The 26,730-nt window shown below is 38.8% G+C and overlaps 1 protein-coding gene across 5 annotated transcripts in view; it reads right to left on the bottom strand.

Annotated features, from left to right (window-relative positions):
* The window catches only part of KHDRBS2 (KH RNA binding domain containing, signal transduction associated 2), a 365,680-nt gene that overhangs the window by 228,551 nt on the left and 110,399 nt on the right, over positions 1–26,730 (bottom strand). For all 5 annotated transcript variants that reach the window (XM_061347850.1, XM_061347847.1, XM_061347845.1 and 2 more), the window contains exon 3: positions 14,412–14,528. In XM_061347850.1, coding sequence (XP_061203834.1) covers positions 14,412–14,528 — 117 coding nt within the window. The remainder of the gene's footprint in view (positions 1–14,411; positions 14,529–26,730) is intronic.

Raw genomic sequence — 26,730 nt, 5'->3', positions numbered from 1 at the left:
GTCATCTTGGTAACTTTGATCTTAAAGTCTAACTAAGGTAAGAAAAAATCTGGGTACAAACCCTATGTATTTGATGGAACTACAGCCTGTCAAAAATTCGTTACTACCCAAACCTCTTAATAAGATTTCAGTATGCATCTGAGTACATTAAGAGCTATGTAACAGGACAAAGGAGGGGGAAAATATCAGGCATATCGTAGGAATCTAATTATGTAAGAATTGTGCACAAACCTGAAAACTACACTAATAATTTTTCAGACACAAAATATGGAACAACCAAACTTTCCCACCTCAATATCTGAGCAGTAACAGTAGAATACAAATAAGTCATGTTTGAGAATTTCTTCTACTCAGCCCTGTCGAATGGCACTAAAAATCTACCTGACCCTATCTACCTGACTTTATCTAAATATGGGTTTGAATCCAAACGCAACTGCTAGCCTTTACTTGTGAACTCTCTGAAGCTTAAGATGGTGAAAAATGCATGCTCTTACTATCCTTTAGAATAGACATAAACATTCAGGCTGGGTGTTTCAAATCCAGTTATCTTTACAACTGCTCAAATTAAGTGTCCATTTATATTACAGAATCACAAAATCACAGAATAGTTCGTACCTTAAAGGTACCTTAAAGATCATATAGCTCCATCCCTCCTGCCATTGGCAGGGACACCTTCCACTAGACCAGATTGCTCAAAGCCCTGTCCAACCTGGCCTTGAATACTTCCAGGGATGGAGCATCCACAGCTTCTCTGGGGAACCTGTTCCAGTGCCTCACTGCTCTTGCAGTGAAGAATATCATATAACCATTACCAAGCCAAAGAAGCAGCTTGAGCTCCTTCTTCAGAAAATTTGATGTTATGTACATCATATTCACACCACCCAATTTCAGGCATGGACCGTAGCTGGCTATATATGAAGAGTGATGTCCCCTAGGCTATGGCCAGTGTAGGCTCACAGCCTCTCCTGGAGGATGGAACAGTGCAAGAGTTCACCTGTGGTGATGTCAATAGCTATGCATGGAACACAGTGAAGGTGCCCCTGCTTTTCTGCCTGAGCCTCCCCAAACTTCAAAGACAACTTGGACTCTTACAGAACTTAGTGTTTCTATGCCAGGTGTACACCAGGGGTCATGCAGGTACAGAAAGAGTAAACATCTACAGAGTTGGAAATTGTCCAGATTTAATAATATGATCTTGAACTCAGAAGAGAGTAACAAATAAGAGAGAAATTAAATCCAACATTAAAAAAAAAAAGAAAAACAAACACATATAAATAACTAAAGGCAGCTCAAAGATCCAACAGGCTACAGTGAGCCAGACACAAAAGGTATCTAAAGAAACTAAAAAAGAATAAGCAATATAGAAGTAGCATTTTATGTGTACTATCAGCACTTTCATTTTTATACCCTGACATGCCAAAAGATGACAGTATAATTTCTAGCATTTCAAATCACTCAGATACACTCCTATCAGTCCAGAAACACATATATCTTCTTAATGATACTCAACTGTGGCCTTTTGCATATATAATGAATGACTTTTCTGTATTTAAAATTGAGAACATATATCATGAATCATTTACAGAAATAAAGGAACAAACTATCACAAATATATCATGGTGCACAGAAAAAGTCCCAGTTTTTCATGCCCCATAATATTTGAGTCTTAAAGCAATGACACTTCCTTGAAGTCTACAAGCCCTTTTCTTTAACTTACAGAAAATGAAAGAAATAAATCAAACTCAAGATACAGAAACCTGTTAGACTGGTATCACCTGTCAGAGCTTTGTTGTAACTCTTACCAAAACATATTCTTTCTTAGACTTTATTTCTGGTGTCAGGAATCTCTTCTACATTTGCCTGCAATATTCCCACCAGACTTTCAGTCTCACACATACAATCTATTCAAAAGACACAAAATGTATTTTTTTTTCTAATGACATTCCTTGATATAATGCAAGAAGAAATCTGCACAAATAGCTTAGCAAAATTTAATTAGGCATGCTGAATGGAAAAGCATAACATATGCTTCTATGCTAGCTAATGCATTATGAAGGGTCATTTGATGTTGTGTTTCATGGTGTAAGGTGATAACTTATGTGTGATAGAAAGGAATTGTCTCCTCAATCATATTAGTTTTTTCAATTATCTAGGAATATTATTTGCCCCTATTTCTCCACTCATAATTTTCTAAAACACTGAACACTGTTTCCAGAGATAGGAAATAACACTGAATTAATAATTCAGTATACTATGACAACTCATAGATTCCAGTGCTGTATTATAGTCTACAAATAGCATAAACAAAACATGAAAATTTGCCCTTATTGCTATATAATACAAGCAAATTTTATAGTTGAGATGTGGGGAAGACAAGTTTGGAAACAGAAGTCCATACTAAAATGGTCTATGATGTGTCAAAACCCCTTTTTCACTGAAGCCCATATGAAAAAATATAACTAAGTTTATATGAAAGGGTTTACTGTTGCATTCTTAAGCTATAGACGTAAAATCCTTTGAGCTATTTATGGTCCTAGACTGTACCTTCATGAATAGGTTGCCAGGTACATTTGAAATACATTTATTTATGTGTATTAGGCCAAAATTCCATACAATTCTCATGTTTAATGACATCTAATTCACTATACTTTGTGAACTTTCAGAACTTTATTTAGAAACTATTCTAGCAATTCTTAATACTGATACACTTTAATGCAACTAAAGCAATAATTTTCATTTAATAACGAATTTGTATTATTCTATCTGAATATGCATCTATCGATAATAATACATAATGTATATTTGGTAAGCCAAGCATAATGTATCGGTAATAATACATAATGTACATTTGGTAGGCCAAGCAGTTACCCTCTGTGAGCCTCATTTAAAAACACCATAATTGCTGAGTCCATTCTCATATTATTTTTCATTTCATGAAGAATATACGACACTAATGTTTCACCTAAATACTTCAAAATAAGAAGCCAACAATATTATTATAAGTGTTAATTCACTGAATATGGCCTACCACCATAGAGTTAAAAGCATTACCAGCACCTGTGTACAAATGGTATTTGGGGCACCAGAGATTCCTCACAATATGTGTGATATGTTAGGCAATTTTTTTGGTATCCTTCCAATGGCACCAATGCTTTCAGTTCCATTACCAAACAAAATTAGAAATAGGATAGGAACACGTGTTAATGAGAAATTTTAATTTTACTTTAATTTTACTTTTTTTATTTTAATGTTTACTTTCCCTATAGATAATGTGTAACTTGCCAGAGATTTCATGTACTTCCAGAGTGTACTATGCATATAGGTAATGAGTGGAGTGCCCCACGTGCCCCTCCAATATGGAGAGATCTGCAGATCTCCCTGTATTTTCATTACAACTCACAGAACAATTCAAGTTATAAAGAACAGCCAGGATGGCATTTAGGGTAGCTATTTTTGTATTCGCAAGAAAAGATTTTGGACTGTGTATGTAACTATAAAGTACCACAGGAGGACTCCTATGTTCTCAAGCTGTAGGAATGTAACAAATATGTCAAAAAATACATGCAGGTGGACGAAATTAATAAAATTCCCATTCACACGAGAAGACATAAAAGATTAATGTTTTTTCCCTAAAAACCTGAAAAAAAAAGGATTCTCAGAAGAGTTTTGCTATAACAGTTGCCTCTCTAGTTTCTAGAACCTGAAACAGAATTTGCTTCCTCAGAGTGAAATAGGTACTTGAATATTCTCACTCCCTCAGTGACTGTGGGATCAGGAACAGCCAATATCCATCTCAAGTACTTCCAGCTCCTCAGGAGTCAGGTGTGGAGCCACAGTTAGTTATGTAGGTCAGTGAGGACAGTGAGATGCAATCCATGTATCTAGAAGATGTAGATGTCCAAAGAGAGAATAGCTGTCTTATGGAGGTGGCTGACATCCGCTACCCAGAGGGCTTAAAGAGTAACTTGCATTAGAGAGCTACTGGAGGAATCTCTCCCTCCCCAAGTACATACTGCGACGTTCAGAACAAAGAGTTCGCAAGTGAGCACTTATCCATCTGTTTGTGTGGTAGGGCTGGGCAGTAGACATAAGACAAACTGACCACTCAAAACTGGAAGAGTGCAAAACTCAAGAAATTTCTCCCCCCAGAAATACCTGGTGTATATAATAAGCATTACCCATCTACACTAATAATCAAAACTGTACACAATCTAGTTAGCAGTGTGAGACACCACTTTATTCCCTGTGACAGTTGACTGCACCATGGGACGTGAAAGCAAATCTACAGATTCGTTACTTTGCTGTGCTTATGTAATAAAAAAGAGGAAAGAGAAAATGGCAGAAAACAGACAAAACTAAACCTAGATATTTCCAGAACAGGAACTGTAAAAGATGGAGGCTTATATGATCCTTATAACAAATTTTCTGGCATCTGGATCATCAAAGGGACAAAAAAACAAATGAATTATTTTGAGACAGAGGTTCAATAGCACATCGTTTATTTCTATGGACTTTATAGCACCAGGACTGAGCCTCCTACCTAAAACTAGGTAACAACGAAAAAGTTTCCTATGTTTAATTATGTGATGACTGAGATTCATTTCTGTGAAGCATGTTTTAGCAATTGCAGATAAATCTTTGAAATAACAAACTAAAATATTAACTCTCTTTGCAACAGTAGACACTAACAGTTTGGCCTTGGAACAGCAAAACAGAATAAATAATTTATTTTCACACTGCTCAGGAGCGCACATTTGGTACATCAATTTAAAGAAACACAAATCATTCTTTTTGGACTTACATATTCACCTATGGATCAAGTCTCTTAATAGCCAGAGACTCAATATAATACCAGCATTACACTAGAGTTGAGAGTTATCTGCATGGTTAATTATGTTTTTAATTAAGGAAGTAAGGCTTGCTGGCCATTCCCTACATCTCCCTAACCCATAAAACAGACCTCTGGAGGAGGATTAACAACATAATACAAAGGGAACGTTCTTTCTCTTCCCCTCTCATGCCAGATAAAAAACATTTGGTAAGAGACTTCTTTAATATAACAGGAGATGAAGTGGGACTTGTAGCTGGACAGAGAAACAGAAGAGTTTATTTATTTTTTTTTCCCCACTTCTGAAAGTGACTCTTAAGTGAATTCTTCGAATTTTATAAATAACCCTTAAATCATTCACCTGCTGGAGCACCAAAGAGCAAACACACAACATGCAGCCAATGACTTTCAAAAGTATTTGCAACCACAGAATGGACAGATTTGCATGTAAAGCCTAAATTCAGCAAAGCACTTGCACATCCATAAACTAAAAAAAATCCCAACCATGTTCCTATGTCTTATAAACAGTTTGTGAGATTAGGGTCTGAGTTTAACTGCAGGGTTACGTCTAAAGACTTGGTTACAAACAAACTTCTCCAATAGCATGAGAGGCAAAAGATGACAGAAGATGTGGATCAGGGTAAGGCTCTGTCTGCGTATTTTAGCTGCTAAACACTACCCCTCCCACCTCCTCCCCAAATTCTGTAAAAATAAAAAAGTCCTTCTTTTTTTATTATTAATGAAGTAGATCTGATTTAAGACACTGAAATATCCAACTTTATAAACAAGTAAAATATCATACCAGTTCAAAAAAGGGAAAAGAACCTGAAAGCCTCATGCATCACCATAGCTGTCCTTAGGAGTGGGGTGTATTCTACAGGGATAACAGATCACCCATGCTTTAACGATCCTGGAAAGGAGCTGCTGTCAGAGAATATGTAAAATTAATATTTCTCTTTTTCAGGGAAGATGAAAGGAAGGTGGGTTTTTTTTGGTAATATATGGCTATAATTTCAATTTAAATCTGTATGGATTTCCTTACAGCTGTTACTGAGAAGCCACAAATAACTGCAGATTGTGTAACAACTGTACCACAATGAAGTTATAGCTCTAAAGTTATATTGATGTTGGGTAGACAAATGAAAAAGGAATTCTACATTACAACAGTAATCAATCAGAAAAATAATCCAGAGACTAATCAATGTCTCTGAATAAAAGAACATTAATCCCTGATGGAGATGTAACAAACAAAATAGTATCTAGCTTAGGTATCTAACTACCCACCATCTCCTCCCATTACGTTTACCGTGAAAACAAATTTCAGAGGGCTCCAAGGAGCTGCTGCTCCAAGTCCGCTTTTTTTCATTATTCTATTTAATTGTGTGCACTGTAATTTAATTTACTGTAATGCTGCCTCTATTGTGGCAATGCAAAATTCCTTGCAACAGTAACCCATTAAAGTATATTAAAAGTATTTATCATGATCCTCAAGAGTGCAGATAACGTAACACACAGAAACCTGGGATTTAACGTAATTGCTACAAATAATTTGAAGCAGTTTTGTTTGCATTTATCTATATGTAAAACAGCAAGAACAATAAACATAAAACAAAACTCAGCAAGATCAAACCTGATCTTTATGAAGTCACATGTAGATAAATAAAATACTTTGGAACATAAATCGCTGTTCTGAAAAGCATAGATGAGAAAAAACAGCAGTGTGAAAACATCTATAGTACCCCAAATTGCTGTAAGCCATTGAGTTAATTTACTTATAATTTCCCTGTATCTTTTTTTAATGTTCCTCTCACACATGAATGTGCTGCATTTCCTGATGTTATTTTTTTTTTTTTTTGAGAAAAGTTACTGCCAGCTGCAAGGTCACTGATGCTAGTGTCAGGATGTACACACTGAGCATGCTGTTCAGGTTTGCATGTCATGTGCAGGAGAGGGGGATCTCCCAGTTGTCTGTATGGTCTCAGAATCAAACCTTTTTTGATGAGGTAAGATGCCATAGTCCCCCTGTGGACAGTGGCAGCAAATGAATAGCTCCATGAAGCACCAAATGATTCTCTGGCTGATGACATCTTAATGACTTGGAATAAAGTAGATTTTGGCACAGACCTGGATGTCAAACTCACACTTCTGGGTGTCAAATTGGCATCATTAAAGACAGAGGGAGATGGCAGCTGAGTTACTTGTCAGCTTGTTTCTAATGCACAATACATATGTACACAGCTTTGCTCACTTTGCTGGGGTGTTTAGAAAACCTTTTGATATTCCACAAACAAAAGTTTTAAACTATTTCCAAGTCAAAAACGGACTAAACACAAGTTGACAAAACAAAATGCATTTAATCTTCCACTACTTCAAGTAATACATATTTTTATTCACTAAGGGCCATCTTTAGCCTTCCCACATTCCTCTCTTTTGCAACTTACTCACTTTGCCTCCTTTATTAGAAAAGAAAGAATAAATCTAAAGCACTATTTCAACATTTTGCCCCTTGGAAGTAGTATAATTTAGAAGAAAGAGAAGAATGTGCCCTGCCTTTAAAAAAAAAAAAACAACCCAGAATAAAAGTCTTACAAATATCACGTCAGTGCTAAGGAATACATAAGTCTGTTTTAACATCGGATGTGAGGGAGACAAAGATTTTCAATATCACTACTGCATTGCATTAGTAATAAAAGAGGGATTTTTCAGCATCTGTTTGAGGTCTGATATAATTCTTTTGTGAGGGCAATGTAATTTTCTTAACTATTAGCCTTATGAGCATGAAATCTTTAACACAGAGTTAAATTGCCCATTTGGTTATTCCATTTTGAAAATGCCATCGTGGAAGTACCATGTCACTCCATGAACCAAGTTAGCAGGAAATACTTCATGTGATATATCTGGTGGAATATCTGAAACCATGCTAACATATCACTCTTCACACTGGGCCCTTGGAGGTGGCATTTGAATTTCACTTGCTCAGTCTGCAAAACACTAAGAGCGATCTATTCCTCTCACTGGTCATCAGCAAAACTGCCACTGGTTTCAGCATCACAAGAACTCCGTTTCTGCGATACTAAAAGCGTTACAGGAGATCCTACAGATTTCCATAGCAGTCAAAGGAGATAATTCCAACAATTTTAAAATTTTATTTAAATTACAAACACTTTAAGACCTTAAATGAGTGCCCCACATTTCTGATTGTTTTGATCTTTGCATGTAACCAACCTATGGATTTTAATTTTTCATCAGTAATTGATACAGGTCAAGGTTAGAACGACATAGAAATTTCAGTTTTTCTGCCATCTTTCCAATTTAAAATAAAAACTTGTGTTCCAATTTTCCAAGTGTATGCAGAAACTTTGGTCTTCTCATATAATACCAAATAATTTCATTAAAAAGGAGCATTTCAACAAGGTCAGAGGCTTCAATTCCATTTCCTTTAATAAGCACACAAACTTGCATAAATTGTTAGGTATTTATAGCTATTTCCAAGAAATCATGGGTGAGTAAGTTACAGAATCAATGAGGCAAGACTGTCTCCAATATTTATAGCCTCAAAGTTATAGTCCAAAATTTGTCTCTGAGACACAAAAAGGCTTTTTTGTTGTTGTTGTTTTTTGTTTTTATTTGTTCAATTTAAGAATTTCTCTCCTGGGGAATATTCAGTGAGTGAACTGCCAGCACAGCAGTCTTCACTGAGGTCTTTTTGCTACTGTTGCCTCAGGGATGGACTGGCTGAGAGATGATCAGGAAATAAATATGGTGCTTCTGTGATCCAGCAATGCCCAATGACTAATTCTTGACTGATGGTGGGCCAGATCACTGCTCCAATACCGAAACAACAGCTACCTTATGACCCGTGTCCCTTTTCTGCAGGGGGTGGGCACATGGGCACTGCACACAGGTAGGGTATCTAATTATACAGAAATAAGGTGCATTAAACAGGGCTCTAGCTATAATACTGCAATACTGGTTTTCATAAGTAACATGTAGAAGCCTGCTGACATGAATTTGATGTCTTCACTCACAACTGAAGAATTTAACAAAGGTGAAACTAAAAAATTTCCAGCTGCCATGAAGGCAGGAACTAGTTGCTTACTGAGAGACTGGTATAATGGGTGGTTTGGAATGGATGCTTTTTCTTTACCAGCTGCGTGAAACTCAGAATGGAAATGTCGCATCATCCACATTTAGGACACAGAATGGTGTGGAGGCTTATTCGAGTATGTCTCAAGAAGACAGCAAGTTTTAAACTAAAGTGAAAGGAACACTGTTGAATAATTTGGTGATAATCGGAGAGTAATGCTACTTCAGTTATACTCCTCTTAAAATGCGAGTAGTGTGAGCTACTGGGAATTTCCTACCAATATGTAACATCATTTATATTAAATGGCTTATGAAATTATCTTGAAAATTTGGAAGTGATTATGCATCTTTTGGGGATAGAAGAATTCATGTTAAATACTAAAGGAATTTCAAATTTTGATGGAAGGCAGACACCCCTAGTCACTGTGTAGAAAATATCATAAGGAACTGGCTAATACGAATGATTTACACTCAGACACAAGTTACAGCTATATATCACACACATCCTTCTCCTTGTCTCTCTCCCTCCACACATATACATATAGATAGAAAGCTTTCAAAAAGCTTTCCTCAAGGCTGACTCCTCTAAGCAAGGTCAGAGTAGACATGCCATCCAGCCAAAATAAAGGAGACCTGTTCTTAACCCAAGAGGTAATGGGGAAAAGACAGTCTTCTCGGCAGCAAGATGAGCTATGTACTTAAATGGGCTCTAAAACTCAAGACAGGGAAGTCAGAGAAATCATCTTAAACCTCTGACATAAATATGACAAACCACCTTTGGAAGGAAAAATCCATACAGCAAGGAAACAAACAAACTTGGAAGAAACTGAAACAACTGGACTTTCCCCAAATTTTATAGCAGAAACTGAAACATCCAGGGGTTACTGTGCTGCAGATCATTGGAAACTGCATATATTGAAGGATAGCAGAAATTGATATTTCTAGCCAGTGTCCAAATCCAAAGTTACTGGTCAGTGGTATTAAGGAGATGTCTGTTAACACTGATGAGCTTTCTGATAGATAAGGGACTATCTATGAGATGCCATCTATTGATTATGCATGAAACCGATATATGCAGACAGGACCATCTGAGTATCAGGAAGGGAAGAATTTGTCCCACCAGGGCAAGTAAACTGTATCTTAGATCAATGACTTTATATTTTTGAGTTTGTTCCCACCAGCAAGCCAGACAGAGAGGTAACCAACAGAAGCTGCAAAAACTACCAAACCAAAAGATGCTCCTGACAGGAATGTTGCCCTAACAAATGATCCGGGGAAAGACAACATTTCCACAGAGTGCAGAAGATGGTCTCTTCTTTTAATCTGTGCCTCCAACAGGTTTAAGTTTTTTCAGTATTAGGAGAAAGCATGTTATTTGAATTTTTGTTTCAGGTAAATCCTAGCTCTAGAGTTTGAAAGTTGTGATTATCTGTTGACATCCTTACTTAAAGGAAAAACCAAGAGAATGGAGATTATGAACCTTTTGCAAAAGATCCTTTAAAGATTTCAGTTTCAAAATATGGGGTACTCTGCTTTCTGCTTGTTTCCTTTTGCTTTCATTTTTCTTTGTTGCTGGTTGCTATAGTCCTTACAAACTCACAGCAGTATCAAGATGCTGCAGAGACTTAGGAAGGGAAAAAATGTGCTGCAGCAGAAGCAGTGCGCTGCTGTAACTTCTGCTCCTAACTTGAAGGCATGCTGAGGGCCTAATCCTGCCCTGCATCTTAAAGCCATTTGTGGGATAAAATGGCTATAAGTCCTAAGGTGCTATAATTGTAGAGATAAAAATACAAAGCCAATAATACTTTGATAACACAGCAAAGAAAAATCTAACAGATAAAGATTAAATGGGTGAGTACCAATTAGTGATTTAGAACTAGCTACTGATTCTTCTAGATGTGAGCCAGTTTTCTAAACCCAGTGTCACATATTGCTCTATCTTTCCCTTAGAGATTTTACAGCTAAAGATGATAAAGCAGTACTTCAGTGAAATAGAAACATCTTACATAAGAAAGAAACATTTTCAGGGATTTTGCATAATGTCCAGATCAAAACTCCCTGCAGGCCAAAAGTAAACCTACAGGTTCTGTTTCTTAAAAAAAATTGCAATTGATATTTGAATAGAAATTCTCAGATTCGTATCTCCAACTATAAGAGCTGAAATCTCATGACAAGACACTGGGATTAACTAACATAGCTACGAGCTAGAGCGAGCAACCTCATCCACATGAGTGGAGCAGAACCAGTGTAAAGCCTGGTGTAACAGACCGCTAGGCAAGTTATTTATTGCATGAACACAGTCTATTCATTACACTTGTAATGAGATTTCTACTGTCACTTCAGACTAATTGTTTTAACTTTACAGTTGCCTCCCATACTGTTTGGAAAAAGAAGAAAAAGAAATGGAGAAGAATCAAAAGCCAAGCAACTCAACATGACTATGTAAATTCTCATCACTACCTGTTCTGAAGAATGTGTTTATAATACTCTATCACTACAGGAATGACAACTGTTGGTGGCTGCATGTTAGCCAGCAAGACAGTGACAGTTCAACCTCTTCTAAGGACTCACTGGAACGTGGCAGTGCTCTTAGGTGGGCACAATACTCGGTAGTCATGACTTTGATCAACATGTTAAGCAGTATCTTCTCTATAAGTCAAAGATAAATGGGAGTTATTTGGCTAATAAATATTGAAATGATAGCTACATTTCCACATACCAAATCAAAAAGAAGAAGTATCTAAAAGCCAGCATCTTCTGTTGTGTCTAGTAAAGTGTTCATGTCCAATGCTACAGTTAAACTTGGTCATCTCTTCAGGAATTTCTGTCACAACTTTCTGTGTCACGTATACAAACTCTTTGCTATTTTGTGCATAATTGGAGTTGTTCCTAATATTCATTATAAGTAAGTTGCATTGCCTTTTCAAATTAATGTATCCTGTTCCCATACTGTAGGTACAACGGATATTCAAAACTCCCAAGTCACACTTAGCAAGTATCCCCTGAGGCTCTGAAGAGGAATAGAGCAAATTCTTTAGTCTCTGAAATTTACCCACACATTTATTTTTATAAAGATAAGGAAATTCTGAAAAGCAGATACACCTCCCTTGACCAGGGTCTGCTTCCCAGAGCTGGAAACTGTCCCTCTACATGCCCAGAATTACAGAATATGGCCAGAGTGGTTCCCTGCAGAGCCAAGCATTTGCCTACTGTCATTCTGGCACTAAAAAAACACAAATCAGTGGATCGGTCCTTTTCAAACATTAAGTATTTACAGATTTAGGGCACAAATGTATTTAGTATTTTCCAGCAGAAATTCTGTTTCTGCTGTTCTGATACAGCCCAGCAACCAGCTGCGCTGGACTGCTGGGGAAAATCACACGTGCCTGCAGTCTGCCTACGGACTATAATGGTTCACGGTATAATATAGATAGCTTTAAGGAAACTCTAGCTTACAGAAAGAAATTACACAGATGTATCTTGAAAATTCCTCCAGAAGGAAGACTCATCCGCCAATATATATAAGCTGATTTCTTGTACCATAGGAAACAACCTCAAGGCTCCAGACTTAGCAATTTGCATTTAAATTTAAATCAGTAAAAAAAATTACTGCATAAATTGGATTTTTAGGCTTAGTTTATGGTAAGAAAACTGTTCTAGCCAGAGCAAGTTGTATTTTTCTTAGAAATGTAGCAATTCGTGCTATTATTTATGCTCACATTCAAATATATTTTAGGTTTTACCAGTAGTGAAACCAAGACTGTCCTCTCTGAAATGCTAATTGTAACTATAACCCATCACATGATCACTCTCAGCCCCTTTTGCTTGGAACTCGGAACAGTGATGAACACAGATCAGATAATTTCTATCTCTCACTGTAATTACACAGGGATTTTGTTTTCCTTTCAGCCAGTAATGTCTAAATTGGATTAAGATAACAGTCACTTATGAGGCCCCCTCTACAGCAGTTGCTTTCAACACTGCTGTATTAATGCTATTTTACTCTAGAACTTAATTTTTTACACGATTCCCATGAGTTTCCATGAAGCTCATACTTAACTTGAGATTATGCATAAGGACTAAATGCTCTACAAACAGGGGAAAAAATACCTTGAATTTTGTTTTTCCTAACATACTCATGGTGAATGTAATAACCGGCATGCTGGCACTGTTCATTATGATCAGATGAAATTCTAATCATATGATAAGAAAAGTGATGGATCTCAAAATCAGAGGACTTAAGTCTATTACTTATGTGCGTTTAAACATCATCAGCTGGTAACAAGCCCTTCACACTCCCCTGTCTGAGCAATTGCAACTCTTGGCAGTAATAATCTGAGTGGGTGGCTGAGAATGGAGCTGGCAGATGCAATACTGATGCAAATTACATCTACTTAGCAGCACATGCATTCATTCATCCATCCAGCGAGTCATTTTTTATCATTCCAGGAATAAGCCAAAAGTCATAAAATATTTTACTTGTCAATATCTAAAAATAAAATCTGCAGTGTATTCAATGTTTATTATCATAAAATAGTGTTAAACAGGTAACTGAGGTGTCAGTATGCCCAATGTCATAAAGAAAGCTCTGAAAAAATGGAATACATTCCATGTGCCTAATTTGTCTGGTTTGTGGGTTGTTGGGTTTTTTTTCAGTGTTATCCTTGGAGACTTCATAATGCATGTGTGACTGCTTATATGCACCACCAAGACCAAAGAATGCCAATCATAAAATCTTGATTAGTCTTCCCTTTATTCTGGCCTATTATTGCTTTAATTATTTTAGCTACTGAGATAAATGACAGAGGTGACAGAAAGGGAAGCTGAGTAAGGCACAACACTACTAAAGACAATATACCGTCCAGTGAAATCAGCAGTCATTATTTCTGTGTTAACCATAACACTGCTCTTCTACAGACTGTAAAGTAAGATACTGCAATCCAATCACTACTTGTTCACTGGGTCAGATACATGTGAGGCTGCCTTACTTACAAACACTTACCTTAGGTTCATTGACCATACAGTGATTTCAAACACTTTTTTTTGTTTTTCTTTTATCTCTAGTGCATTTTTACACACATTTAAGCAGAACATTAACCTTGCTATTTTTTTTTTTAGAATTATGCCCTGAATAAATACCCCATCTTTTTTTTTTTTTTTTTAAAGTCCCACAGCAGTAATGTATACGAGCTATACTTCCCCAGCAGAAACAGACTCCTCTCAGAACAAATTAACTTTAAGCTGGTTCCAATTTTAGGCAAGTTAAAGTAAGACTGGTAATACAGTAACTGTGGAGGTCTACAACTGTATGGGAAGCAAATATCGTGCAGCAATATTTAAGCAACTGATGAAATTGAAAAAAACAAACTAGCCTTGTAGTCAGTGTATTAATTGGGTCCATTAATTGAGTCATTAATAAGTATACAGACAATCTAAATGTAACAGCTAAAGCGCAAGTATTTTGACACTAATTGCAATCAGAATCCAGGCACAGTACCTTAGCTTTATCCCTCATGGATCCTTTCCCGAGAATGGACATTTTTGCACCTGTTTCTTCTTGTAACCTCTTCAAGGAGTTCCCTCTTGGTCCAAGCAATTTCCCAACAAAATTGAACTAGAAAGCAAATAGTAAAACTATTTCAGACCAAGAGGTACGCTTTCAAAAACTTCATAAAATTTTGTAAACAGTCTGCTTAAAGCTTATATAGTTCTGAGCCTAATTCATTAAGGTACAAGTCTGGAGAACCAATGTATCCTCTCATCTAGTGCAAAAGGCAGTAAAAACATTCATGGTTTATTTGAGTCCCAGGAGGCTTCTCTCTAGGACAGAAAGGGCCAGTGGCTGTTCAGGTTTAGCAAACTGCTAAAGCAGATCTTTGCTTATCTAACAATATTGGTAAACCCCACAGAATATATATATATGCTGTTTCCTGAGTTAGCCAGCTTTATTGGCAAAGTAATATGTTCTGCAAAGTTAGAGCTCTAGATAGATTTTTAGGAATTGATGTTTTGCATATTGATTTTAAAATAAGTGTATCATCTTCAAATAACTGTTTCTCCAGCAACAGAACACAAACAACAGATAGCGGTAGATATTCCAGGCTATTTTCTGAGCAGATTTTAGAGAACACTGAGCTTTGTCTGCCATGCTGCCAATATTCTTGAACCCAGAACAGTTCATGTAACATATACAACAATGGGGTTTTTCCATATGAAGAGGACAGATTTCTACATGAAAATCCGAAGACAGAACAATAAATAAATAAATAGACAATGTTATGTCAACACAAACTAGCAAAAAGGGAGGAGTCTATTAAGTTACACTCATTTGTTCATTCTGAAATCTAAATTATGTTCAGATCTAAACAGACAGCACCCTGGCCTGGCTTGCAACAAAGAATAAGCTTAGCCAAGGAAAAAGATGTGTAATTGTATCAGCATTTCTTTTTTTTATTATTTATTTCAAAGACAGAGAACATGACAATAAGAAACAAGAAACAGCAATCATAAAATCATAGAATCATAGAATAATTAGGGTTGGAAAGGACCTCAAGATCATCAAGTTCCAACCCCCCTGCCATGGGCAGGGACACCTCGCTCTAAACCATATTACCCAAGGCCTCATCCAACCTGGCCTTGAACACTGCCAGGGATGGAGCATTCACAACCTCCCTGGACAACCTATTCCAGTGCCTCACCACCCTAACACAAAATAATTTCCTCCTTATATTGAATCTAAACTTCCCCTGTTTAAGTTTTAACCCATTACCCCTTGTCCTATCACTACAGTCCCTAATGAAAAGTCCATCCCCAGCATCCCTATAGGCCCCCTTCAGATACTGGAAGGCTGCTATGAGGTCTCCACGCAGCCTTCTCTTCTCCAGGATGAACAGCCCCAACTTTCTCAGCCGATCTTCATAAGGGAGGTGCGCCAGTCCCCTGATCATTCTCGTGGCCCTCCTCGGGACTTGTTCCAACAGATCCATGTCTTTTTTATGTTGAGGACACCAGAACTGTACACAGCACTCCAAGTGAGGTCTCACGAGAGCAGAATAAAGGGGCAGGATCACCTCCTTCGACCTGCTGGTCACACTCCTTTTGCTGCAGCCCAGGATACGGTTGGCTTTCTGGGCTGCAAGCGCACACTGAAGCCAGCTCATGTTCATTTTCTCATCGACCAGCACCCCCAAGTCCTTCTCTGCAGGGCTGCTCTGAATCTCTTCTCTGCCCAGCTTGTAGCTCTGCCTGGGATTGCTCCGACCCAGGTGCAGGACCTTGCACTTGGCATGGTTAAACTTCATGAGGTTGGCATCAGCCCACCTCACAAGCGTGTCAAGGTCCCTCTGGATGGCATTCCTTCCCTCAAGAACATACCCAAAAAATACCCAAATGTCTAAAAACGTGTTATAACACACCTTGTTTTGAAGTACATATTCTGAAAATAGAAAAAATACGCAAATTCTCTTGCACCCATTTTAGCCAGCAAGAATGTATCAACACAAATGCATCAGCCATGTCTTTAACACCCTAACTCAGAATCAAGCCAGATACCACAGAACTCAAGCTGGCTTTAAGTCCGCTGTCTTAATTACAAATCTCTTGTAACTTCCTTCAAAAACTGGTAAAACCATCAAAGAAAATAATACATAACCACAGGAAAACAAATATGTAAAGTGAAATCTACTGTCCCGTATACCAACATAACTGACTTCAGTAAGACAACATGTTGAGGGGAAGTACTAAGTAGTAATGTTGTAGAAAAACCCTACCAGCTTTGAAGCTCAAATAAAAGATTTTTCATGCTTGGGTGCTTTCCAACTCTATCTGTTGATTTAATAAAAGTTATCAACTGTTTGATCCCATTTTGGGAATAGGATTTAGAGATGATGCCCTATCACAGCACCAACAGTCTTATGTCTTGAAAATGTAGTTATGCTTCTTCCAGAAACAATGGGGCTTAGAAGTTGTTTGCTTCAAACTGCATATTTAATTTCATAGGAAAATAAACCAAACAATGAGGAAGAAATAACAAGTACTTAATTTCGACTTTCTAGACCTTGGGCTAAGTCTACTGACAGAAATAAGATTTCAAAAATTACACATTTCCTGTATGTGAAGATTTATTAGAGAAGGCTGAGAAAACAGAAGAGCTTTTGTTCCCCTTATGTGCAGAATGGCTGTTCAGAAGTTACAACACCAAGTATTTTGTGCCACATACACACCACCAATCAGAGAAGAACCATCTACAGCTGTATCCTTTCAGCAGCACCTCTTACTATTAAGAAAAGCTGCCCTTGAAAGCTGAAAGAGCTATACTGCTATGTAAGTTTGGAGAAGACTATGAGAAGGCCAGCCAAAGCTTGACTCCATTTGTTCTCCGAATGGAATAAAACTATTAAAATACACTCTATGAAGATTTATGCTGACCATTTACATTTCAGCACTTCATAAACCGTCGAATAATTACCTTGCCATATTGCTGCAAAGGAGCGGTATGGCCAGCATAATCTATGTACTAAGTGGATTTTAATCACTTCACAGGAAATAAGTGGCTAGGGATTTTAACTCTATTGATTATGTAGCAGATAGACACAATTCATCCACCTTCAAAAAAAAACCCCACATATCAGGAAGCGAGCAGTTATTTACAACTGAATAACTGAATTGCTTTTAATTTGTTTTTGTCTAAAGTTGCAGAAAAGCCCGTGTACTGTATCAGACATTCAACTATTGTGCTCGGTCTTCCTAACATCAGTCTAGGGCCATTAGCTATCCTCTGCACCAGTCTGAAAGTAGTGGTACAGTAACGCAAACTCAGTGATTTAAGAAAAAATAAATCTTTTATGTCCACACAGAGGTAAAAACAGCACATGAGAGAAAGTTCCACTGAACAGCAGAAACTGTAACAAATTTGAAACACGACTTTATTCCCCTTACTTGTTTTATACAGGTATGCTAGACAAGAACTTAAGCAAAACCAATTTTAATACTAGAAATCTATGGCTCCAGTTACAGCCACATGGACAGCTTCCAGTCATATTAGGAGAGGACAGATGAGAAATTATGACATATAGAAGAGAGAGCATTAACAGAAAGATTTCATTTCTGGGAAGAAAACAGACTCACTACTTGAAAAATGTGGCCACTGTTGTCATACTAGCTGTTTTTATGGGCAGCTTTTCAGTCCTATTTGTTAACATCAGCTAAGCTTTGTGTGTCTTGTAGAAACCCTTCCTGGTTTATGGCAAAGATTTTGCGTGTTACTTTCTTAGATTTTTTAATATGATTTTGTCTTGAGACAGATGCATGTATTCAGGGGAAAATGATCAGGTGACAGCAGTGGATGCTTTACTTAAATGCACACGATGCTCTGTGTGTCAACAGCTATACAGTAAACTTTCTCCTGAGCAGAACAAAACATTACAGATAATATAGCTCTTTCAAGAGTCCACAGCCAGTCTCCCCAACATCTTCCCCAATTAATATACACAGTTTTTCACCAGATTCATCTGCATCTCGATCACTTCCATACTCCACCCTGCACAAGCAATCAGACTGTAAGATGACGAGAGCCAAAAATTTGGATTCTCAGTCTCCATAAAAGTTTTTGCTCATAAAACTTTTTTAATACTCATATGGAAATAGCCAAAAATGTTACTATGCATTTGACACACATACATTATTTTTTCCCAAAACTGTGCTGCTCCCATCTGTCTGCAAAGCTTTAGACTTACACATGGAGAGTACTTACCGACAGTGTGAGACATTCTGCTTGAGTCTACATGCAGACTGAATATTTAAAACCAAAGACTGAATATTTAAAACCAAAGATTAGTTACACAACAAGCATATAGAAAATGGAGAATTCTTAAGAAGTAATTACAAGAATTTTTTTACCAAAAAATTACCTATGTTAGTAAAAAGCTTAGGGTTGTGCTTCATGCATAAATAAATATATAATCACAGATTTGCTCATCTCCAAACCCCCTTGCAGTGAAACATGCTGCACACCAATACACCTCACATGCTTCTGGCTAAGACACTGCGAACCGAACCCCTAAAACCAGGTGTTGTCAAGCTGGATCACAGCACAGGCAGTGTGTCTCCTAGTGTCAGCATTTATTATGTCAATAAACCATGGTTTCTATGAAATGCCAGAGATTAATTATAACCTGGGCTATAAAGAAATGCGTACAATAGCTAGCTCTTAAAATATATTCTGCAAGCTACATATAATATTGTGATAGTCTTAAGTGTACTGCACTTAAGTACTGCAGCACTTCAAGAAGATTGCCATATATTTAACCTCATTGTCATGCTTGAACTTACCTCTTTTAATATGGACACATCGAGTGCTGTTCTCAGAAGCCATACACAGAATTTAAATTAAACATACACACACATTTGTAAGTTGATATTTATAAAACATCTGATTTATATAATGCTGCAAACTCAGGGAAAGTTTCTTCACTATAAAACACATTAAAGCAAATTGTCTGGGAGCTGAGCATACTGGGAGTTTGAATTTTGAAGTGGGCATCAAAGGCAAATAGACATGGCTCCACTATTGTGTCTGTGTTTTATAAAGGGTAGGGAAAAGAAACATAGTGACCTTGCGCTGTAGAAGATACATAGCGCTAGCATATTTAAATGTCCTTGGCTCCCAGCACTGCAGCCCTCTCACTGGGGAGGAGCCCACCCCAACAGCCTCAAATGGGGCTAATGAATCTAGCTAGTGCAGCTAGGTTGATAGAAGCTGCTGACTTTCATCACTACCTCATTTTTTAATGCTGAGAACTGCAGTCAACAATTGATCTTTACCTCAGTTGTATACACAGGATTCACTTTATTCTCAGTATGTGATAAACTGGCTTTTGAATAAATCAGACAGCCATACAGTGCGTTTTGAGAGACCTACCATACCAACAGGCTGGCATTCCTACTCTGCTTATGCATGCCAGGGAATACTGTGAACCTCCTGAGAGCTGGGACATGAGCTGCAAGGTCCAGCAGGATGACCAAGGTGGCTGCAGGGGGCCTCCCTGAAGCCAGCAGCAGCCTCTGGCTTAAAGCTGTCACCAGCACTCGGGACACCATCCTGTCAGCCCAGCACTTGGCACCATCAGAAGTACATCGGAAGTTACTCTATCATATATATATCAGCATTGGGTACTCCCCATAAAACCTATCCTATTTAAAACCACACCCATCTTTCACTCCACCACACTTCTGCACATGGGGGCAAGAATGCTAGTGAGCAGCCAAACAATCATATAATTTGCTCTGTTGCAACATAAAGCTCTAACCTGCAGGTGTTTCAAGACTAAAAACTCCATTTAATGTTGGTGAGGATTTTTGACTACCAGCATACCGTAAGGTATAACAAATCTAACATCATTAACATTCAAGCCTCAAACTAAACAAAACGATTGATAGAGAACGCATGTTTATATTTAGAAGAATATTTGTTTCCCTGTTTGATGTAGCCCAAGTACATCCCTATTAGAACTGCAACATTTCCAATTTAATAAACACTATTTTAATAGAGGTTTACAGACAGAAAAACAGAATATGCTTGCCATTCAGAACTGTTTGTGTCAGTGACTGTTTCACAGATCAGTGTTCAAAACAGTAACAAAATCTAGATAAATAAAGCATGGGACAGACAAATGTTTACAGCTGTGAAATAAAGCAGCACAAAACTCTGAACTGCGAAAGCAGATTACTTTCTTTTAGAAACAGTGAAACAGAAATAGCATGGGCTTGGCAACACAAAATTGGTGTGTTATTTCTTTGTGCATGCTGCTCACCGTTGCTGTCAGCTCCTTTGTGGGGAGACAAAGTGTCTTTACATTTTCAGAGCTACTTATCTTCACAAAAACCCCTCCTTTTTAATGGAAAAGAAAATGACATCTTTCTAATTTCAGCCCTGTGCTAAAGAAAAGGGGAGGAGGCAAAGATATTCACTCCTGAATAAAACCATACTGAGACCTGCTGTGATTGGTTTTCTTCTGGTCCTATTCTAGGATTTATGATAGTTCATTTATTTTAGAAGAGTGTTTAAGAGTATCTCACCTTATGTACAAGGGATCTCCCTTCATGTTAAGGTAGTACTGGGTGACTATAAAGGCAAATTTTATTTTTCTCAACACTCTGTAAGCATGACAATGCCAGTAACAATATGCTTTAACTTTTAGTCAGCCCCGATTTGGTAGGACAGTTGATGAGTATTTCAGGTCCCTTCAATTGAGAACTATCAGATTCTATTCTGTTCTGTTCTATTCCTATTTCTACCCTCAGCAGCTTCTACAGAGTTCAGGTTTCCCTCCCTCTATATGCAGCTCCTTAACCCAGTATCTCTTCAATACCTGGTATTTTTTGGCTTTCCCAAAATGAACTAAATGTTCCAGATGAGGATGCAATATTATTTTTTATTACCAGGATGTGATGTTTGCTGTCTCTGGAGAAGGGATTCCAAGAAATCTGTTTGGTGGGACTGAATTTTGCAGGGCTCTACTTTAGCAAGGCATATCAGGAGACAAAAAACAGCAGAAACAGAAAATGAATGTACTCTTTCAGAGGGGCTCTGGAGAGTCACTCCAAAGGACATGTGATAACGCTTTCTTAAAGTTTTGCACTCCTGAATTTTCACTGTAGCAGTCCCAAAACCAAAGGAGAAGGCTGTCCTTTCGTACAGAGCTCACTGGGTCTCATCTGCTCATTATGCTTTGAACAATAACCCAATGCCGGGCCACAGGGAGAAAAACTGAATGCCTGAATGGAAAATACAGCTTCTTGAAAACTCTGTGCCAAATTAATTCCTAGTTTAAATCAACAGAATTGCCCCAAGAATAAATTAGATCAGAGTATCAAAGTTTAAGTCATTAAAGCTACTGTGACGAGATTTACCTAAGAAATAAACATTATTTTATGACACGTTTTTAATCTTGAAAAGTGCTGGGAGTTCATATTTACAGTGTGCTTGAAGAAAATGCTGCAATATTTGTCTGGCTATTTACTAGTTCACAGCAAGCACCAAAATCTACAGTGAAAAAGTATTTTTGGCCTCACTCCATGAAACAGATTGTGACTCCAGACAAACAGCTTCCAGATACAAGTCCACACTGAGATAGCAAAAATATCCCCTCACTTTTCACTTTTAGTATTTTCTGTCAGAATTCGGTAACAATTTGTGGCATGTAAGTAAAGCTAATTAAATAAGTCTTAAAATAATTTTTTCTGATGAAAAAGACCCAAGAGTTTGGTGTCTGCGGTATATTTACTCAGTTAAGTACTCCTAACTTAGGAAAACCTTTCATACATCCATTAGCAGTGTGACTTACTATAATCTGCTATTCTGCCAGACACCCAAATATGTTATTTTGTGCAATTTTGTTTTTAACTCTGACATGAAGCAACTGAGGAAAAGCCAAGGAAGCAACTGAAGCTGTGGGTATATATTAAATCTGTAATTAACAAGTTTAAGGTGTTTATTATTTTAATTGCAGAGGTATCCCGGGAGATTCATCATACCAAGCACTGCACAAACATGCAGGAAGAGATAAACTTGAATGTTAAAAAAATCAAATAAGCCTTGTTGAATGTATGTGGCTACTATTGCTTATTTTGATGGTTTGGGAGTGACTGCAGGAACTACTGCCATTAAAATCACTGGGCCTGGTTACGAAAGTGGGTATTACTCAAGGTAAGTGCAGCACCATGAGGTTTTGCTGACAGGAGAAGAACACGGGAGGCTGAGTTTTCAACTCAGAATTGAGAAAGAGGATCCTAACGTCACATTTTATCTTGGGCTTTTGCCTTTCTTATAATTCTTCAGCAACTTGGAACAATATGATTTTTCTTAAGCTTATCGCTATTGGCCCAGCCCAGCTGGGGACAGACCAGAATGGCTCTCAAGCTTTTTTGCCTATGTTGGGGAGGTTAAAGCTGTTAGTAAACTAGCCGCCAGTCAGAGGTCATGACTGATCCCAACCCATGTCTCTAAAGAGTCGGGAAGTTTTTTGAGGGCTGACTGCTCCTTAACGGAAAATTGTCCAAGAAGAGTAGTATTTTTTAAAACTTGGAGAATGGCTCAAGGAGAAAGGTCACAGTGGATCCAGAAATCCCCTGTGTCCAGAAAGTCAATTGTGATAGTTATGGCCTAGGATAGGCCTGAGTCCTTGACTATTGTAACAGTGGAAAAGTACTGAAGGTTGAGCAACAGTGGAAAGCCCCGGAGTGGAAAGTACCGAGAGCAAAACTTGTAACTTTGTTAATACCTTTAGGCTTATAACCTATCAGTTATGCCAAGTAGAAGCTAATAGCCAATCAGTAACTGACTAGTGGATATAGTTGTATATAAAAGGGAGTGTACCGAGCAAATAAACGAAGTCTGCTTATGCCTCATATTGAGTCTGCTTGCATTCTTCCTCCGCCGAGAAAAGGTAGCACTGATTCCGGACCAAAGACCCTGCTCAACTTTTCACCCGCATCTGGCGCCCGAACAGGGACCGAATTGGTGCTGCCACGAAGCTCAGCGGACAGGAGCAGGACACCAGGAGCGGCCCCTGGGGGACAAGAGCGACCAAATACTGTGGCAGTGTGTCGCTGCTGAGGATCCGGTTCGAGGAAAGCCGTTGACAAGAGCGACCAAAACCAGCTGCTGCGGTGTGTCGACTCCGACGTCTGGTCCGAGAAAAGACCGTCGCTGCCAGGGCTACAGGCTGAGGGGCTGCAGGATTAACCTATTAGGGTAAGACAGCGCGCTTAAATTGATCTAATACGAATTATGGATTTGGAAGTAGCCCTAGAAATTTTAGAAAGCTTTTTAGAAAAGCGGGGAGTCGATAAGAATTGCGTTAAAGCACTAGCGGAACTAGTGGCAACTGGGCGAACACAGGGATATTTCAGTACGTCTGAAAATATATTTGAGGAAGAGGAATGGCGCAAATTGGGAGATTATTTGTGGGATAAGGTAATAGATGACGATAAATCCGCAAAGAAATTAATGAAACCATGGCGCGAGATTATTAATAATATCAAACGATATAAGATAGAAAAGAATCTTGCGGCAATAGCATCTTCAAAATTGGAACAAAAGGAACCCTCCGCGCCGCCATTAGGCGATTGTGGCCTCTCTCCATATTCTAGCAATGCCACGCAGGCTCCATCAGGAGGAGGGGTAATGTTTGGCGGAACGCGAATGCCCCCAGAGCCGTGTTGGCAAAAGGTATCCGTGAATAGACCTGTAGGAGAACATAAACAGGAATTAAATAGTGAGGCGAGAGAAAGTCCCGACTCTGTAAAGGAACCCAATAATCATGTTAAGAGACGGGTAACAGGAATTAACTGGAAAAAACTTCAGGAAGAGGCTGTAGCTGAGGAAGGAACGGGGGTGCTCTCAAATCTGGCGTTCCCAGTGATATTTAATGTTAACGATCAGGGTGACGTTCATGGGGAATATAATCCACTAAGTTGGAAAATGTTATCGCAGTTAAGGCAAACAGTGAATGATGTCGGCCTGCATGGAGAACCGACTAAGCAATTTCTGAATTATATATGGGGAAGCGTTTTGCTATGCCCTGAAGACATTAAGGTGATTATGAGAATGATAATGACGCAGTCACAAATCCTTTTATGGCAAGCACATTGGCAACGGCTCTGTGAAGCCTCAGCACAGCAACCAAGAGGGGACAATGATCCATTGAGGGGGTTACTGTTGAACAGTTAATGGGATCAGGACCCTTTGTTACAGTTAGGGCACAGGTAGAGATGGGTCCGGAGAGATGTATGGAAGCTATGAGAACAGCTCGAGCAGCCGTAGAACTAGTAAAAACGACCCCCCCTTCACCCTCATATATGAATATAAAACAGGAAAGGGAAGAACCTTTTGCTACATTTGTCGATAGATTAACTAATGCCATAGAGCAGTCAGATATACAGGATTGGATGAAAGGGGCAATACTTCGGCAATGCGTTCTACAGAATGCTAATGCCTCAACAAAGAGCATTTTAGTGACTTTACCGGCTGATGCCACCATTGAACTAATGTTAGAAAGAATGAGCAGGGTACCAGTTGGTACACAAGCAATGCTAGTGGAGGCGATAAAAGAATTAGGGAAAGATTTCCTGCAAGCCCAACAACAAGCCCTTGCGGTACAACAACAAACTACTCAACAAGTTTTTGCGGCATTAGCTCCGCTAAAACCCCCAGAACAACGAAGGGGACCTGTTAATCGACGGCGTAGAGGATGTTTCCGCTGTGGCCATGATGGACACATCCGAAGGGACTGTCGGGCAGATCAAGTATGGTGTGAAAATTGCAAGACAAACAACCATAATACCATTGCGTGTTATCGTTCGGGAAACGGCCAGCGGAGCGCGCCGAGCCGCCGCGCCCAGACAACAGTAGCCGCTCCAGCATTTCAAGCTCCTGTAGCGCCACAAGGGCTAGTGACACCCCCGAATCCCCCCAGCTGTTACGCCCAGCCACCAAGGGAAGCCTCGGGTTGGACCTGGCAACAGCAGTAGACATCACCCTAATTGATCACCACCCGATCCGTGTTGCGTCACCAGTTTATGGTCCTTTGATTATTAACGGACAACCCAGCGGCGCACTACTGTTGGGACGATCCTCGACCGGGATTAAAGGTTTAATAGTTTTACCGGGAGTTATCGATGCCGATTATCAAGGCCGAATTGATATCGTAATCTACACTTTATTTCCGCCTATTCATGTCCCAGCAGGGAGTCGAATTGCACAACTGGTACCGCTACCGCAACTCACAAAGGATATGGCGTCCCTTACCGACAAAGAAAGAAATAATAAAGGATTCGGCTCGACCGGGGAAGCGGCCATGCTTACCCTTTCGATGAAAAAACGACCAATTGTTACCGTGCACTTGTGCGTTAAGAAAGAAATTGTGACTATCGCTTCACTTCTCGACACGGGTGCCGACCTAACCATCGTAGACTATAAATGTTGGCCTCGACACTGGCCCCTCAAACCTTCCATCAGAGGAGTGGAGGGTGTGGGAGGCCAGTCGATGGTTCAACAAAGTGTTGATCGGATAACTATATGTATTGATGAAAGCCGAGCTAACACCTTTGTTACTGTGATGAATTTACCTGAAGGAGTCCAGGGACTTATCGGAAGAGATGTGCTCGACCAAATTGGGGCAATTTTGACCACTGATCAGGGTCCAAATTTAGCCTGACGGTCACTGCACAATGGGCTTTCCCGATCCCGTTAAAATGGACTACCGATACCCCACTTTGGATCGAGCAGTGGCCGTTAAAGTTGGAAAGCCTGCAAGCCGCGCACCAATTAGTCCAGGAACAGTTTAATCAGGGACATTTAAAATTGTCAATAAGTCCTTGGAACACGCCAATTTTTGTAATCAAGAAAAAATCAGGAAAGTATCGTTTGTTACATGATCTCCGGGCTGTTAATAATCAAATGCAGTCTATGGGGGCTTTGCAGCCTGGATTACCTAACCCAGCAATGTTGGCTAGCCAAGCAAACAAATGCCACCTCAGATATATTGTCACTCTTGGCAGCCGATGTTGAGTCTGTAAGGCATGCCACGTTAGAAAATAGAGCTGCTATTGATTTTTTACTCTTAGCACATGGACATGGATGTGAAGATTTTGAGGGAATGTGTTGTATGGATCTGACAAATAATTCCGAATCTATTCATAAAAAGATTCAAAAGTTGCAACAACATATACAACTATTAAAACAGGATAATGGATTTTTTGGAATCAATCTTGAAGGATGGGGCTTAACCGGATGGTTGAAAAGTTTGATAACTGAA

This window comes from Neopsephotus bourkii, unplaced genomic scaffold, assembly GCF_033783945.1.
Source record: "Neopsephotus bourkii isolate Nb327-2 ecotype Australia unplaced genomic scaffold, CSIRO-AGI_Nbou_v1 NB_330, whole genome shotgun sequence".
In the NCBI taxonomy this organism is placed as follows: Eukaryota; Metazoa; Chordata; class Aves; order Psittaciformes; family Psittacidae; genus Neopsephotus; species Neopsephotus bourkii.
The sequence above is the reverse complement of the archived record's forward strand: the minus strand, read 5'-3'. Positions and strand labels throughout refer to the sequence as shown.